This window comes from Colius striatus, chromosome 21 (assembly GCF_028858725.1).
Source record: "Colius striatus isolate bColStr4 chromosome 21, bColStr4.1.hap1, whole genome shotgun sequence".
In the NCBI taxonomy this organism is placed as follows: domain Eukaryota; kingdom Metazoa; phylum Chordata; class Aves; order Coliiformes; family Coliidae; genus Colius; species Colius striatus.
Genome location: NC_084779.1, coordinates 9,657,664 through 9,675,308, shown reverse-complemented (window position 1 = coordinate 9,675,308; position 17,645 = coordinate 9,657,664). Strand labels below are relative to the sequence as shown.

Sequence of the window (17,645 nt, the reverse complement as noted above, 5' to 3'; positions counted from 1 at the left end):
CCCTGCCTGGGTGAGCAGGTTGTATCCCCATCTGACTGCCATCGCACGCTGCCGGGCAATGAGCAGCAAAGGTGGCACCGGGACAGACACACCAGGGCAGTGGGGACCTCAACTCGCTCTCCTCCGGACCCCTAACTCGCCTCTCCTTCCCTTCCAGACCCTGCACCTCACATCTGCTTTCCCTCCTACCTGTAAGTCGAGCATTTGCTATTCCAAGGGATTTTTTTTAAGCTTGTTTTTGCTGCTAATGAGTCACAGAGACACCGTTTCTGGCTTTTTTCCCCCTCTTGCTTATTTCCTCAGCAAGGAGGAGCAGAGCAAGAGGAAGAGACAACTGAGCAGCACTGCTTGAACTCCTCATCCAAGGGAGCGCTGCTGCCTTTGCAAGGACCCCCATGGACCCCCAGCATCACCAGGCTCCAGCAGCAAGTCCCTTTCCAGCAAGGTGCAGAGGGAAGCAAGGGTCAGGCACAGGAGGGGCATGGCCTGGAATCACTATCACTGCAGCCCCCAACCCGACCGGGGTCCCCTCAGCTGGGGGAGCCCTGGCATGGGCTCTGCTGGCTCCCAGACTGGCCTCAGTGACTTCAGGACCACCCTGACCCCCAGAGAGAGCCGAAGGACCGTGAGCAGTGAGAGCAGCCTCCCTCCCTCCCTGCCCACCTCAGGCGCCTGTTGCCTTTCAGGACGCGGCTCTGCAGTGCTTGCTGAGGCAAATAAAAAGTACAGACGAGCTACCTCATCCCAATTTGTCGCCATATGTTTTTCCCAGCAGAGAACAAACGCTTCCAGCCGCGAAAGCTTATATAACAGAGAGGAGCAGAGCTTGCGAACGCACGGCCAGCGACGGCACGGCCGCTGCTTCGAGGCGTTGGGCGCTGGCTCCCGAAACGCTGGTCCCGAGGCACAGCTGGGGCTCGGGGCTCCCCGCCAGGAGCTGCCCGGCGCTCTGCCGCCTGCCCAGCCCCACGCTGGCAGGAAACACGGCCGCGGAGCTCGGGCGCTTTTCAATTTAGGGTGGACAGGCTGAGATCAAACAGGTCCTTTAGCCCCGGGAAGGAGTTTATCTCGTTCACCACTCGGCGAAACGAAGTTAATTAGCAACAACTCCGATCATGGAAAAGGCCCCTAATGAGAGCTAAGAGGCAGCAGATTAAAGCAGCCGGCCCCGTGGGAGGCTGCCAGGGACGCGGGGCTGCGGCTCTGTGCTGATCTGCCAGCCTGGGAGGGCAGCAGAGACTGGGCACCCCTGGGCAGCACCGTGGGCTCATCCTCACCTAAACGAAGCACCTGACTCCAACTAGCTGCCGAGCGCCAGCACGTGCCAGGAGCCGTCCTCCCATGTGCTGCACGTGGAGTGGGCAACGAGCCGCAGCCAGCAGCGAGCCCGTCAGATCCCGAGCAGCCGACGTCACCGGGGCCGGCCTGGCCAGATCCGGCTGCAGATCTCACCCTGCACAGCGGGGAGCTCGTGCCAGCAGCCGCTACCGACGCTCCCTTGCTAATTTATCCAGCTGATCCCAGCGCTTTCTGAAAAGCCGTGTAGGTTGGGAGCTTTTTCACTGCTATAAATAACTCCTTTAAGTCAGGAACAACGTTATGGTTGCCTTGTCTCTTTCTGCCAAGCGGGGCAGGCGGGATGAATTAATTGGGATTAAGATTAGGCCATAAAATTCTTTCTCGATTCGACTAGAAAATCACTGTGGGCTGAAAGCACTCGATGCACAGTGAATAAATGCTGTAAGCTATGGAACGGTACCCCACAGTTTAATGCTGGCAATAACAAACATGATTTGATAGAAACGGGAAGGTGCTTTCCCATCCATGTCCAGGCAGCGGTCGGCGCTGGGGGGAGGCAGCGCCGCGCCAAGGGCCGATAGATGCAGCTAATGGCAAACACACGGCAAGCCGCTGGAACACGCCTCGATCACACACTCATTTCTGTCCTGGGCAGCGCTACCACCAGAGACACTCATACCACAGTGACCCCAACACCGCCAGACCCGCCGAGCCCTCCTGATTCCCCCGTGCCACGTCGGCAGTCCCTACCTGTGCTGTCTCCCAGCCCTCGGGGCGGGCGAGTGTCCTTGCCACTGCTGCTGTGGCCGGCGGCCGGCTCGGCGGTGCTGCTGCGGCCGGGGCTGCTGCGGGGCACGTCCCCACCGGCTGCAGGAGCTGCGGTGCTGGGGGGTGCCCGGGGTGGTGTGGTGGCGGCAGCAGTGGTGGTGGTGGCGGCGGTGGTGGTGGTGGTTGCGGCAGTGGTGGTGGTGGTGGCGGCGGCGGTGGCGAAGGCGCCGGGCAGCGTGCTGCTCTCCAGGGAGTCCTCTCCATCCGTGGGGCCCCAGACGATGACCTCGGGCAGCACCGTGGGCCGCCCGTCCCGTGGGGCGAAGCCGCGGCCGCGCAGGTGCCGCCGGCCCCGTCGGGATCGGAGTCGTGGCGGGGGGTGGCCGGCGGGCAGCGGGGCGGCCGGGGGCCGGCGGGAGCGGGGTCTCTGCAGGAGGGGCGCGGGGGCGCAGGTCCAGGGGGGGCTGGGGCGCCGCAGCTCCTCCCCGCTCCCCGTGCCCCACAGCGATCCACGGGACAGTCTGTGCCGCAGCGCGGGGCGCGGCGAGAGCCTTCCCCCGGCGCCGCTGGTTGGGGGCTGGCAGCTGGCAAGGTCCATGGCTAGGTGGAACATGGCTATTAAAATCCAAGCATGGCTTCCGAGCGGGCAACCTGACCTGTGGACAGACAGCGACCGTGTTAGGAAGGCAGCGCAGGGACCCGGCACTCCATCCCGGCACGGCACGCCCCGGCTCCCGGGAGAGCAGAGCCGTCCTCCTCCCGCCACAGCCCAGCCAGCAGAACCCAAAACGGCACCGCAGGGCACCCTGCACCCTGTCCCCAACCTCCTCCCGCCACGAAACCCACCCCTGCTAACAGGGCAGATCAAGGATCCCCATCTGAAACAGCAACTTTGACACTTTTTGGTCAATCTGTGAAGGCTCTGAGGATGGGTTTTACCACAAAATGCCCTGAGGAAGCCACCAGCACCTGTGGTGGCCAAACACAGTGGAAGGTGAGCAGCAAGAACCTGCACTCCAGGGTCTCTATGTTGCAAGGGTACGGGGGAGCCCAGCCCCTGCTGCCCGGCTTTCCCAGCCAAGGTAGGAGCATGCCCACGAGGGACAGTGGTGTTAATCCCCAGGTGAGTGAAGTGGAAGAGTCTGTGACTGCTGCATTTGCCCATGTCACCCGCTGCCCACACCACACCAGGCACATCCCCACCCACGGAGCACAGCACCCAGCGCCGAATGCCACCCCGAGCACGGGTGCTTCCTCAGCCAAGCCCCTGACCTGACAGGGAAGGTCAAGCAGCCCCTTTCGCTGCTCTCCCCCTCACACAACAGCTGGAAATCACCCTGAGCTGTCAGCAGGCTCAGCATTTAAACCCGTGTTTGGATGAGACACGTCACCATCACGTCACGTCGTGCCAAAGCCCTGTCCCCTCCTCAGCAGCACCGTACCACGCGAGGCTCTGCCCCACACGTCTCCTCCTGAGCTGCCACCCCACACGAAGCAGTGTCCCACTGTAACAAAATACAGCCTGATACACAAATTCCTCTTTGGGCTGGGTTTTTGTTTTAACCAGAAAAAAAAATCAAACAACATTAGGCCAAAGCCCAGAAATCCTTCCTCCCTTTTATTCAGCTTTTACACAAGAAAGACTTTTGTCGAACTCAGCAGGAGTTAATGAGAGCTTTATATGGCTAAATAGCTAATCCTCCGCAGCGCTGCGCCCCGTAAAGTCCTTGGTAGCACTACAAAATGTGCATCTGGTTGACAGAAGCATTTGTACACTCCCTCCACCCGTGAGCAAATGAAGCTAAAGGAGCTGACCTGGATACTCTCAGGCACAGCCTTTGTCTGCTCAGAGCATCTCGGGTTTTTTTCCCCTAATTGGGTATTTTTTCAAAGCACAACAGCGTTTATTTTGGGGAGGAATAAGGCGACGCAGGGAACGAGCACAGAAGGAGAAAGGGAAGAGCCAGAAACAGGCAACAGACACCAAAATAGTTCAGGCTGGGGGAGGAAGGATTTCAAGGCTTCAGAAAATCCAACCTCCCAAACCGTTTTGGTGGGGCTGATTTTTCAGAGGCCAGTAGAGCACGATGAGCATCCCCCACGTGCCGTGCACTGGCACTACCAGCAGCAACACCCCGTCCCCACCGCTGAGGAGCCGGGAGCTCAGGCTCCCAGCGAGAGCTTTAAACACACATTCACCTTCGCACTGCTCACAGTCACAACAGCAGCAGGTCAGGCTCGATCTCAGCCTCTGTCACACTCTCTAATGGCATCTGAAACGTCTCCTTGTTTGAAGGAGAGGTGTTAGGCACCTTCCCAGCACTATGCTCACCCCAGCTACCAGTCCTCATGCCTAAACCCCTTCCCTGCCCTCCACGAGCCTGGGGCATGTTTATTGAGGTGAGGGAAGAGGCACCTTCCCCGAGCTTGGTGCTCCCTCCATCCCCACTGCTGTGTGGCAGCTTCTGAAAGACAAAACACCAGCCCGTGGTGCTGGGGGTTGGCAGCTCACAGGACAAACACAGATTTTATTCCCCCCTTCCCATTTCCTCCTGCTTGCTCGTGACATTCTTGAGCTGCAGCAAGGCAGCCCCGAGCTCGTGGGGGTCCGTTCCCACACAGGACACGCCTGAGCAGCACCCGCAGCATCAGGACACGAGGGAAAACACAACACACAACCCCTAGTTCCACGTGTGCCAGGCCAGAAACCTGTGCCTGAGCGTGGCCAGGCAGCACCATGACACTCAAATGCAGGGGCAAACCTCAGTGAAGGGGAGGGACACGGTGGGGGTCACCCAGCCGCAGCTCAGCCCCACGACAGCACCAGTCACCCTCCTGCCTGCGTCCCTGGGGCTGCCACCCGGGAGCTGCCTGGCACACCCCAGGAGGTGGCTTTTGGGACAGGAGCCGCAGGTCTGGGCACCTCGGAGGAATTCTGCGTGGCATGCAATCTTTTGAGGGCTTTGCAACAACAGATAAGAGCAAGTGTCCTTCAGAATAAATAGCAGCGTGTAGGAGTTGCTGTTGTCTAGGCAACGCAGCCGATGCTCGGCGCGGCAGCGGGGATGCGGCAGCGCGTGGCAGGGCCGGTGGCAGCCCCGGGCCCCGCTGTGGGACCACCCTCCCCTCCTCTGCCACCCATCCTGCTCCCCCAGCCCCGTGCCAGCACCCTGCCAAAGCACGCGGTGAGACATATCCCAAGGGCAGCCCAGAGAGCAGAGACAGGTCCTGCCCAGAGGTCTTGCCACCAAAAGAAATGGGCTCCCACGGAAGGGGAGGTTCTGTGGTAGGGAAGGGAATGAATCAGGCGTCTGTGCACATGGCACCCATCTGCCGTGGTGCAGAGGCATGGACTCAGCCCGTGGAGGGATGCACCAGGCAGGGCTGCGACTACGCTGCTCACTGAACCCTCTGGAAACTGGGGTTTTGGTTATTCATGACTGCCCCCAGAAACAGACAGGCTGCTTTATCTATTGCAAAGAGGGAACATGGGCAACACCCAAGCGTTTCCCACCTTGGAGGCGAATGGCAACGTTATCCCAGAATACTTCTCAAACTCAGGGAAAAATTCAGCAACACTCTGAGACGAGCAGTGGAGATATTTGAGAAGATGAAATCCCATCTCTGCTTTCCTCACCCAACCCCTTTGCTCCTGTGGGTTAATGGACAGAGAGGTGGCCGTGTCCTCCCACAGTAAGGGAAGTGCCACTTTGGGATGCTCCCAGGGACACTGGCTGCTGCCACCTCTATGCCTGTGGTGCTGACCCCCATGTGCAGGATGGGAAAGCAGGAACAGGCAGCATGGCTGATTCACAAGAGGATGTGCATGGAGCAGGAGAGAAAGGCTCTGTCCTGGTACCCTTGGAGGATGGTGGCATCCCTGGACAACCCCTAATGCCACGGACAGGACACGGGCTGCAAAACCAGGTGACCGCTGTGGCCCAGAAATGCCTGAGTTGGGGTGACCTGTCCAAGCAATTCACTGGGCTCATGGCCACCGAGAGGCTCTGAAACTGCAAAACCCAGTCTGCCAGTGGCTCCTGAGCGAAGGCTCCAGAGCCCTTCACGCATAACCCATTTCCCCAAGGCCTCAAAGGGCTCACTGGAGCGCAAAGCCACAGCAGCACGGTCAGAAGAGCCTATTTATGTCCCTTTCACAAGGTACTCATCCGCTCTCCAACACAGGTCCCTTTCTCCCCTGACTGTGGAGACACTTCACGGGCAGCATTAAATGCAGAATAGGCTGATTTTTAATGCAGAATTATACAAATGGAGCCGTTCTTCCATTTCACGCCTCCTGTTAGGTAATCTATTGGTATTGCACAGGGAATCAAGGTTATGTCCTTGTTGGGATGATTTATGAACTCTGAGCATTTCATATCTCCAAACACCGGGCGAGACAGAGACGAAAATATTCCCGTGAATGCCCAGAGCGTGAGCGAGAGCTGCAGCCAGAGGGATGGGCAACACTCACAGACCCAGCAAGACATGGCAGGGAAGTGGGCTCTAGGAAAAGCACCCCTGGCAGCCAGGCCACGTGTCTTCCACAAGCACAACACGCTGCAAGAGTATTTGCAGGAACTCGCTGGCTGGAAGAAGAAGGGGGCCTCTGCACCTTGGCCACTTTCATGCTGGAGAAGAGGAAGAGGGGAAAGTTCTGGTGGTGGCAGCAGATACTTGGCCCACAATTGTATGTCCTCACCGTGGTGGGGACTGCAACCCCGAAACAGGACCAGCAGGACACGAGATGGATCAGCCCATCCCACTGCATCTGGGCACCGGCACGGAACCGAGCGCATCGCCCGCGCCAGCGCCCCGCTCCCACGCAACGCTTTGCTCCAGGACAAGCTGCTCTGAGCCCTTCCCAGCAGGAACTGGGACCTCGCTCCTCGCTGGGGGTCTGCAGCCACAGCTTCTTCCAAGGTAATTATAAATTTGCAAAAATATGTCTGCCAAGCTCTTTAAAGCCAGGACTGGGAATTAAGGCACAAAAGCTGACAGACAGTAGCACCCAGGTAAATTAAATGTGCCACATCACTACCTATCTATATTACAGAGCTGAGCTTCAGGATTACCTACTAATAAAAGTGATATTTAAAACAAGTCCTAAGTTCCTCTGCTCTCCTCCTTCTCCCCACAAGTAATTAAATCCAGACTGCTTCCCACAGCAGAGAGGATGGGATTTATCAGGGAGGGAAATCAGCAGAGGGTGAAATAAGCTGAATCCTCACCACCACGCTTTCATGGCCAGGCAGTCAGTGCCCCTTTCTCTGGAAAAAGGGGGCAGAAAGAGGTGTGCTGGGGCTGGGGAGCAGCGGGGACTCCCCAGGACAGAAACGCTGTGGCAGAGGCGGCCGCACCGATCCCTGCCTGCACCTGGAGGAGAGAGGGGCAGGAGGGCGGCTGTGGCAGAGGGGAGCCGCTCGCTCTTCTGCCTCTGTCTTGAGCTCACCCAGCTGCAAATAAACAATTTTAACATGTGAATAGCCGCGAGTGCGGAAGGCATAATTAATACCCAGCGGTACCGCCAATGTGCTGATGCGGTAGGCACAGACCCTGCCAAGGCTGTCAGAGAGCAGATCTGGCGCAGCGGTGCCGCCGCCCCGGCTGCTCTCGCCATCGCGTCCCGTCCTTCGCTGGAGGAAGGGCAAAGCCCCAGCTGCAACAGCCTGGGGCTGGAGCCCACTGGCACAGGAGCCCTCGGCACATCCCGCGCCATGAGAAGTGGCGTGGCCTCACGGAGCAGCATGGGGAAGAGATGAAAACCGGAGGAAAAGGAGAGAACAGACGCACATGGCATTGCTGTAAGGACAAAAGGTTTGCTCCACACGCCAAGCCCACCATTAACCCTGGGTTTCAAGCTCGGTTTCCATTTTCAAAGGGTTTAGAGGATGCTGACAGGGCTTTGGGGTGCTCAGCGCCTGGCAGCCCGCCTGAAGACGAGCACAAGAGTTCAGCTAATGCAGAGAGCTGGCAAACATTGCCCAAGACTGCCAAGCTCGTCCCACTTGCTCCAAAAACGGGCACATCTGCTGCAGAGTGTTTTCCCCGGTCTTGCGGGATTATTTTGGGTAGGACATGAAAAGTGCCGAGGGCAAGAAGCCCAGAAGCCAGCGTGCACCTTCCAGCAGAGAAACGTCCTCGGCAAATCCCTGTGCAGAAGCGGCGCTCGGCGATTCACCCGCTGCTGCTCCACGGCAGAAGGAGCTCCACACATGGTCTGGCTCCCCTAGGAAGACCCAGCGGGCTGCAGTTTCCTCTGCCAGAACGCCGCGAGGCAGAGCCCAAGTCGCTGCCATAGGGGACTGTGGTCACGCTGCCTCCTGCCCCAGCCGGGCATCCAACTGCCCCCAGCACTTGCCAGGAGGGCTGGCTCGGCTGTGGGCTCGGCCCCTGCAGCCTGGGGTACCGCTCCAGCATCCCCCCCGCCGCTGCTCAGCAAACACTGTGCGCATTTAGCGTGGCTGGGACGGACACTGGGGCGTTTCATCCAACCGTCGGAAATCACACTCGCCTTTTGTCCCGTCCGGATAAAGGGGGTTTGTAAGCGCTGGTTTCCAGCCCAAAACTGCACCTGTCACCGATGGATCCCATTCATCCCCCCCGAATCCTGCACCAGTGACAGGGACCCTGCAGCAGGAGCTTCATTTCAGAGACAACTTGCTGGGAAGTTTCTCTCTGATTTCTAAAACCACCGAAAATCTTGCTGAAGAGTCACAGCCTCAAGCTCTATTCTTGGTGATACTAATGAAACAAGCCCATAAGCATAAGGAAACTGTGGGGATTTACCCCTTACTTTAGCTTACATCCAAATCTCCTCGTATATTCCACCACCTTGCACCACAGAATCACTTCCCAATCCTCATCGACTCACCCCTACCGGGAAGGTCCCAGGCACGTGGCTGCCCTCTCCCATCACCACCCCAAGAGCACAGAACTCCTCCCTTTCTACCAAACACAGGTATGAACCGGTGCTACCAAAGCGAGTGCGACATCTGTACTAAAGAGCACTAAACCTCGGAGCTCACCCCTGACACGGTACAGAATAACGCCACGCGTGAGGCCACACGGTCCCCTGGGAAGTGCGACCAGCTCAGCTCTTAACTCCAGCACTACGCTCTCCTGCCCTTGATTCGCACTGGAATAACTAAGATCCAAACCTGCCTTTCTCCCAGGAAGTCCCTGGCAGCCCGAGGATGCTCAGACTGTCCTGAAACCTCCGTGGCCAGACACGGGAGGGAGTGCAGGGGGAGTGTGAAGAGTTTCAAAAGCTCTGGTAACTCTTACAGAGATGGAGAACGTGAGAGAAATAAAGCCTCTGCAAGCAGGCAGAGACAGATGGCTTTTATGGAGCAAGAAACACAATGGAGAAAAAACCCAGAAGCAGCAGTCTTTGAAGGTGGGAAGCATCAATAGGAAAGCCTGGAGAAACCAAAGGCACATGAGCTAGGGCACACTGGAGAGGAGGGGAGGGCAGCTTAGGGCATTGCACAGCCCAGCTGGGGCCCTGACGTGGCACGGGGAGCTCCCAGACCCCCAGTGAGTGCCACAGCCAGGCCACCCCGCTGCTGGCCGAGGCTCAGGGCTTGACACGCTTCAGGAGGAATGAGAACAACCCAAAGATGGAGAAAAAGCCAAACAAAAAGAGCCAGAGAAGGCAGGGGAAATGAAATCCAGGGCAAAGGTTCTTGATCCTTTCATACAGAGGTTGCAATCCCCTTTTAGCACCGAACAATCCCTTTTCCACAGAGAAGAGCAGTCGTCTCTGCCACGGCCACCTCACCATGCACACAGCACCCGGGCAGCTCCTGTCGGGTGAAGGTGATGGTGAGTCACCAGAGGCCCTCTGAGTGCCGAGAAAACACTGTGCTGTTTGTGGGCACACACCCTCCGCAGCCTAACTGCCAGTGAGTCAGATATCGCTGTGCTTTGCATCTCATTAGAAACAAAAAAGTCCCCTTTGCATGAGAGATTAAACTTTTGGGAGCGTTATCTCCAGCAGAGTCAGAGGCCTCGGTCAGGCAGCGGCAGGAGCCCTCCCGCGTCCCTCGGTGCTTTTTGCAACCTTCTGCAGCTCCTGTGGAACCTCAGAGCCTGGCAGCCGTGCCCAGCGCCGGGTCTGTGCGATGGCAGCCTCGCACCACGCAGGGCTGGACTTCCAGAGGGGCCAAAGGGAAAAACGTGGAATCATACTCCTTCCGAGAAACATCCCCAAGGAACTGCCATAAGAAATGTTCCCGTCCTCATCCATCACAATCAGCAAAGCTGATTCTGCCAGAGAATCTGTCACTTTGATGGGAACCCAGAACAGATCCTGAATACTTCATGTCTGAGGATGTTAAAGGAGCAGAGAGCCTCTTACGATGGCACGAAACAAGATGACGACCAATCCACCTTCATCCTTCTGGAGAAAACTTCATTAAAAACTCCAAGAAAGGCAATTACTTGTATGAAACAAGTTTGTTCTTCTCAGAAGGTCTTTCCACAGTAGCGCTTGCCAGCACCTGCAACGGCAACACTTGCCCTGTGTAACGCCCAGTGCCGCTGAGCTTCGGCTTCTGCCGGGGAGACGCAGAGCCTGCCGGCGCTCCGGTGGGAAGCACGGCCACGTGGCCTCGCTCCTGGCATTAATCACCCACGTTTCGGTGGGTTCTTAAGTGGATGTCCTAATCCATGTCAATTAACCGATGCTTCATTACTCGAATCCTGCAGCCGGAGATGCTATCGCAGGCAGCGGGGCCGGGGTCAGGCGCGGGACGCCGGCAATTAGAGCAGCGTGCGGCGGGGACGGCTCAGCGGGCAGGCAAATCCCAGGGGGGGCAACCCGGGCTCCCCCTCGACCTTGACACATCTTCAACCTCAATGACACGCAGTCAAGTGGCAACATCAATTAGCGCCGTTGGCTGTTAAGAGAGCCTCAGAGAGCCTCACGTGCTGCCTGCTGAGCAAGGAGCCCTCAGTCCTCCCACACCCAGCCACAGAAGCGTTCCGCAGCTACGGAGCCAACGCTGTGCAGCCACATTTCCTATCGACAGGGCCATAAACCACTGCAGGAGTCGTCACTGCAGGGAGACTCTCGTAAATGTCCTGGGATGCTGCAGAAAGGGAGGCGCAAAGTCCCTTACAGATGAGAGCAACTCAACCCCTGCAAGGCCATAACTGAACACCAAAGCACCTTCCTGCCTGGAGCAGTGCAGTCCCTTGCACAGCACTGCTGTTGTGCTGGAGTTCCAGGCACACGGTCACCCCCTCACCACAGGTCCCAGCACCAGCACGTCCCCATCCCCTCACTACTCATGCATTAGGACACACACGCTCCAGCAAGCTCCAGCCTTTCCACCTCAAGGGTTTAAACTTATATCTCTTGCAGGAAGCAGGTCACTGCTCCCAGCCTGCGTGTTGTTCTTGAAGCAGTGTTTACTCAGCCTTCACTTGGAAGGCAGCACTGTGAAGGCAGAGGAGAGCTCCACTGCTCCCACCTCACAGCAGCCAAGCCTGGCCCCACAGACAGCTCTGCCCATGGCTAAGAGCAGGTTCTCAGCCACAGCTCTGCATCTCCTCACTGCCATCTTTGTTGGGAATCAGCAAGTGTCTGTCATTACCCAGCCAGAGCTTCAGTCCAGGCAAAGCTTTTGCTCCCCATGGCACCGTGCAGGACGGGGACTGCACCCGCAGCATCACTCACCCGGGATGCACGGGCACAACAGCCGTGGCACCAGCGGGATGCAACCATGCTCCCAGAAAAGCAGAGCTGCTGAGAAACACCTTCAGAGGCAACTCAAACAAAACCCATCGCGTGTCAAAGTACATCTCCTGCCTACACATCACTTCCAAGTCACAATGAGGCATTTGCAGATCCCAGCTGAAAACGAACACTTTATGAATGATGAGCTCTACTTTGGGTTTTTTTTAACAACATACATTTCATTTCTCCAGGACAGCCAGCAAATGTGGAGAGCTGGAGGAAGATTTTGCTGCTGAATTTTGGTGGGATGCTGGCCCAAGGGCGGTCAGTGGTCTCAGACAGAAAAGCAGAGCCAGGCTCAAAGGCCTCGCCGGGGACGTACAACCCATGGCTCTGCCATGAAGGGCCTCCAGTGAGTCCCCAGTGAGCTATTCAGCTTCCTGCCCCTACAAGCACTCACTGACCCCATCCCTGCTTACTTCCATGCAACTGCTCACCCATCTCCAGCCAAGCCACACTTCTTTCCCTTTTACCACTGTTTCTTGTACCAGAAAGGCTGAATCCCTCAGCATTGATGACAGGACACATCTCCTTGCACCTGGGGCTACCACTGCAGGCCTCCACCTCACCTCAGGAGCATCACACCCAGCAGCCCCAGCCCGGCACTGCCACCCACACCATGAGCACCGTGGGCCCTTCGCCTCCAGCTTGGGCAACCCGCACGAGAAGCAGCAGGGAGACACGAAGCCTGGCCAGAAACGGCCCTGGGTCCCCACTGCATCCCCCTGCAAAGGCACCAAACGTCACACTGAGATTCCGGAGGCTTTGGCACAGCTTCTGCTCGCAGAGCGCTGAGGCCAGAGAAGGGAACTGATAAACCCAGAAAGCAGCAGCAATTCAGTGGCAGACAAAACCTTATTTCACAAGGAATCCTCATAAAACCAAATTAATGTTGAAGGATGAAGGCAGATAAACCTCCCACAGTTAAGTTCAGGCCACAGAGACTCAGTTTCAATCTCCCAGCAGTTCTGATTTAATCAATGCATTTCAAAGTGAAATTAGATGAAGTACATCTCCATCACAGAAAATTATGTAAGCTATCAAAGTCTGTAGGTGCAGGTCCCAGTAAGAAGAGCCACAGGAAACATTCACATCTACTCAAATTCCATCTTTAAGGAAGCAGTTCAGGTCCAGAATTTTACGTTACTCCAGTGAAAAAGTTCCCTCTGACGAAAGCCACGTACCCAAGGTGAAGAAGGGCCAAGAACCAGGCTTGGGAGCATCTCCCAGAAAACCTGTGGTGGCCACTGGGCTTGGCTGGGGAAGGCTCTCCCAGCAGCACCATCCAGCCTGGGGAGGGAGGGAGGGAGGGAGGGAGGGAGGGAGGGAGGAAAGAAGGAATGAAGGAGAAGCCTTTGGTTTTAAGTGAGGGAATGACAGTGCAGATGAGGCCGCTCCATCCTCCTCGCTGATCCCGCCCAACACACTCAGCTCCCGGGAGTCATCCACCAGAAGAGTTTCAGTCTCAAACCCAAACTCCGTTGGGCTTGAATTGCTGTAACCCATCTCACCATCACCAGCCCTCAAGGAGGATAAGGGCACCGCACCCCGGAGCGGAGCCGCTCCCGCTCCTCCTGCTCAGCACACCGATTCCAGTCATCTCCCAGCCCTCCTCCTATTAGCTGTACTTAAAGGCTGAAGCGTGCATACATTTCCATAATGAACCTCAGACCTGTCGGGAGCCATATGGATTATTCTCACCCCACGGTGCACTCGCTGCAGCCCTGTACACACACAGGTACAAATGTAAATAAGCCGCCCCGGCAGAGCTGGCAGAGCAGACCTGGGGGAGGAGAGGTAGGAACAGGGTTACTGGGCCACCTGGAGAGCTGGGCTCTACCTCGCTGTGGTTCCCCGTGCCAGACTGGGCTTTGAAGGAAAGCAATCGGCAGCTCCTCCTTTCCAGCAGGTGAAATCCAAGGTGCAGTGCCCTGAGGTCGGGAGCAGAGGGAGGGCAGGACGCCAGGGGAGCCGGGAGCGTGCGGGGAGCACGGCCGCGGCTCTCGGCATGGCTCTGCCGGAGATGCCGCGGCGGCAACAACGGCAACGGTGTTATTACAACAATTATTCATGCTCTGGGGGAGAGGCTGCTAAAGACCAGCGCCGCTCCCTTCGCCTCATCTGCAAAATTGCTGCCAGTGAGGAGGTACGAGCGGCTGCATAAAAGCGCAGTTTATTCGAGCATTATTGTGGCTGTTAAGTATCATAGCCGGTGACACTGGATGAATTCCTGTGGCAATCAATTCACCCGAGAGCAACCAGCTCAGCCCCTGTGTGGATGCGGGATGAGTAAGGACTCCTCAGTGGAGGCCATTAACTCCCACTGCTTACTGCTCTCATTACTTTCCAGACTGCAAGCCTTGCATCTTTGACGAGCGGCTGAATCTACATTTGACAGCATGAACTTGATGAGTGAAATTCATGGAAAATGTTTGCTTTGGCAGTAACTACAGGGCCCATAAAGTTTCCTCGGTGCCAGTGTGCAGGGATGTGTGCTTTTAATGAGTTGTTTTATACAATCGGGAAGAAATTGCAAACAGCGATTTTAGTCATACTGCAAATCACTCTGGAGATAAATGCTCTAAAGAAAAAATCGTGGCATATTGTTTAAAATATTATACTCACAGCTATGGAAGGGAAGTCCTCAGCCCGAGCTAGAAGCCAGGCAGGCAGCATGCTGCAGAAAGCTGTCGTGCCCTTCCAGGCAGGCGCAGGCACTGACGCAGATGTGTGCACACACATATGTTGGTGCACATTCAGGAGGCAGCAGAGTAGCTGCCATCCCCCCAAATAACAGACCCTCAGCCTGCCATGCCCACGGCAGTGCCCGCTGCTAAGAAGGGTAGAGCAGTCCTGGAGCATCCCTGAGCCCTGGCAGGGCTTCAAGGGGCACCGCTGCACACCCATCCCTGCTCCTCGCAGCGCTCGGAACCGGGGAGCAGCGAGCTCCCCTTCACAACAGCAAGGGCAGAGCAACTCTGAGCCATGCCAGTTTGCAGGTCTTGCTCTCCTCAGCTGAAGAACTTGTTCTTCAGCCGCCCCAAGGTCAGGCAGCAGCCGTTGCTCCGGGGCAAAAGGAATCTGACTTGAAAGGAGCAATAAGGTACCAGCTCCCCACGGCGGAGGCAGCTCCAGGCAAAGGCTGCGCGGGGTGAATCGGGCACTGGAAAGGTCTGTTCCTTCTCTCGGAGCTATTTTTCTATCAGTCTTCAAGAAAATGAGGGGAAATGACATGGGAAATGTCAGAAATAAAGCCAGAAGCAATTAGAGTTAGAGAGAAGAGAGAGCAGCCGCCAAGGTTAGCAGGAAAGTTATCTCTTATTAAAAATAAAACACGGAGGGACTGGGAGCTGATGAGGTGGTGCAGAGCACTGCCTGGTGCTGAGCATCCAGGATGCACAGCAAAGACACGCGCAGGCGAAGCGGGGAGAGAAGCGACCGGAAGGCTCCTGTTTCCATTGCTAAACTCTTCACAAAAATAAAAAAGCAGAGGGCGTCCTCTGTTTCCAAGATTACAGCCTTCTGCCGGCTCCAGCCTCGGGAAACGGCCCTCCAGCTCCACACGGCTTTTCATCTGCCACAGGATAAATCCAAGCGCGAGGCACCCTGAAAAACACCTCGGGTGCTTCCCCGAGGAGCGACTCCTAAGGTCACTCCATCCCCGGGGACTCTGTCCTTTCCACCACACAGCAGCACATCCTCAGCAGACGGCTCTGGAGGTGGCGTGAAGGTGCCGTCGTGCCCGGTGCATCAGCCGGGTACAGGGGCCGGGACCGGGGGCATCGGGAGCTCGTTTGCCACGTGCCTCCAGAATATGGTGCACGGCACACACGGGCGTAAGAACAGAAGCCTATGGCCTCCCCCAGCTCAGACAAAACCTCAGTTCAAGTGTCACCCTCCAGGACTCCCTCCAGAGCTCAGGCAGAGGGACGGAGCCTCCAGTGACTCCCAAGGGTGACGGACAAAGGCTTCTCACATCACCCCCAGCCCGCCCGCGGCTCCTGCGCTGCTCGGGGTGCCTGGGCCATCTCCCCATCACATCCCCGCAGCAGCAGCTGTGTTCTGCCAGAGCACAGGGAGGGCAGCGGGCTGACGGGCAGCCCCGGTGCTGCATGCGGTAGGGCTGGCCGTGGGGCCACATCCATCTCTTCACCCCACAGTCCCGCTCCCCGGGGAGCAGCCCTGGGCTCAGTGCGAGCTGTGTGCCTGCTCGGGACCCCTCGCCTGCAGACCCCTCACCTGGGGACCCCTCTACGGCAGCTCGACCCTCTGCACAGCCGGTGAACACATCCCCCCGTCCCACTGGGCAGGGGGGAGGCTGGGGGCAGGCGGTGGGGTTTGACCCCCACCCCACACGAACCGCTCACCGGCTCAAACCCGGGACTTTGGGGGTCGTAAAAGCTGGGCTGGGGGGTGCAGGAGAGGAACGGATCGCGGACTTTTCCTTAGGACCTCACTTGCTCAACACGCTGCTGCTCTGAACGTGTTCCAGCGAGCCCGAGAGCCGGAGCTCCGGGGCGGGCAGGGCCGCGGGACTCCGCTCTCCACACACGGCACCGCGGGAATAACAAGATTTCGGCTCAGATGACTTCGCAGCGGTAATGAAAGCGCGTTACATAACACTTTGCCTCCCTCTCCTCTCCTCCGCTTTGCCATTCTCGATTACTCTCCCCCGCGCGTCCCCCCCGCCGCCCCCTTCCCTTTCTCCGGCCGGGGCTGCAGGTGGAGGCTGGGGGGGGGGGGGCGCCTCCCGCCAGCGCGCGGGGCAGAGCCGGCGAGGGGGGCTCGGAGCGCGGCTCCCCCGGGGCAGGGCGGCCGAGACGGGCAGGGGGAGACGGACGGAGGGACCCGCCATGTCGCCCGGAGCGAGGACCGGCCGCGTCTCCCCGAGCGCTGGAGCCGCCGGGCTGCGCCGCCCGCTCCCCTAAGTTCGGCGCCCAGCGTTCCGCTCCCCGAGCGCGGCTCCGCGCGGCCGCCGCGCCCCGGCCCTACCTGCTTCCCGGGAGCCGTCGCATCCACATCGTCTCGTCTCCCGGCCCGGCCCGGCCCGGCCCGGCGGGGCTCACCGCCTCAGCTCTCCATCCGGGCGGGCCGCCCCGCGCCCGCGGCAGCGCTCAGCGGCGGGGCAGGCGGCGGCGGCGGGGCGGGCATGCCCGGGGCCCGGCGGCGGGCGGCGGTCGGAGCTCCGGCTGCCCCGGCCCCTCAGCGCCGGCGGGGCAGCTGCGCGCCCGCGGAGGCTGCGCGCCCCATGCGCGGCGGGGGCGGCCGGGGCCGCTGCGGGCTCGGCGGGGCTCGGCTCGGTGCGGCTCGGCGCGCCCGCGCCTGTGCGCGCACCCGCGGGGCGGGGGCGGGGGGCCGCGGCTCGGCGAAGTTGCGCGGGGAGGAGGCGGGGGCGGAGCGCGGCCCCTCCGCTCCGCGGCCGGGCGGGGGCGGGCCCGGGCGCTGGAGCCCCCCGGGAGGCGGCGGGCACGGTGTCCCCCTGGCCCCGCCGGCGCCTCCGGACGCCCCTTCTGCCGCCAGCCCGGCGGGTCGCAGCCCCTTCGCCGCCCGCCCTCGCCCTGCGCTGCCCGGACCGTGCTCCGGCGCCCGTAGCCGCTCCGCGCCGTCACTGCGCCCGCTCGCCGGCCCCGAGGAGCCGCTGCCTGCAGCACCGCACCTTCCCGCGCCGAGCCCCGGGGTGAGGGTGCGCGTTCCCCCCGCGCCCTGCGAGCCCCGGCTGCGCTGCCCGCGGGAGCAGGCTCCGCCAGCCGGCCGTGCCCGCAGCCGCAGGCTGCCCGGGGCAGCGGTGCCCGCCGCGTCCTGCTCCCCACCCAACAAACCGAGAGTTCCCACT

The 17,645-nt window shown here is 59.1% G+C and overlaps 1 protein-coding gene across 1 annotated transcript in view; it reads right to left on the bottom strand.

Moving 5' to 3' along the window:
* The window catches only part of AJAP1 (adherens junctions associated protein 1), a 32,882-nt gene extending 15,963 nt beyond the window's left edge, over window positions 1-16,919 (bottom strand). The window contains exons 1-2 of the mRNA XM_062013080.1: window positions 16,805-16,919; window positions 2,050-2,723 (exon numbers count right to left, since the gene is read on the bottom strand). Coding sequence (XP_061869064.1) covers window positions 2,050-2,723; window positions 16,805-16,833 — 703 coding nt within the window. The 5' untranslated portion in view covers window positions 16,834-16,919. The remainder of the gene's footprint in view (window positions 1-2,049; window positions 2,724-16,804) is intronic.
* Window positions 16,920-17,645: the final 726 nt, after the last annotated feature.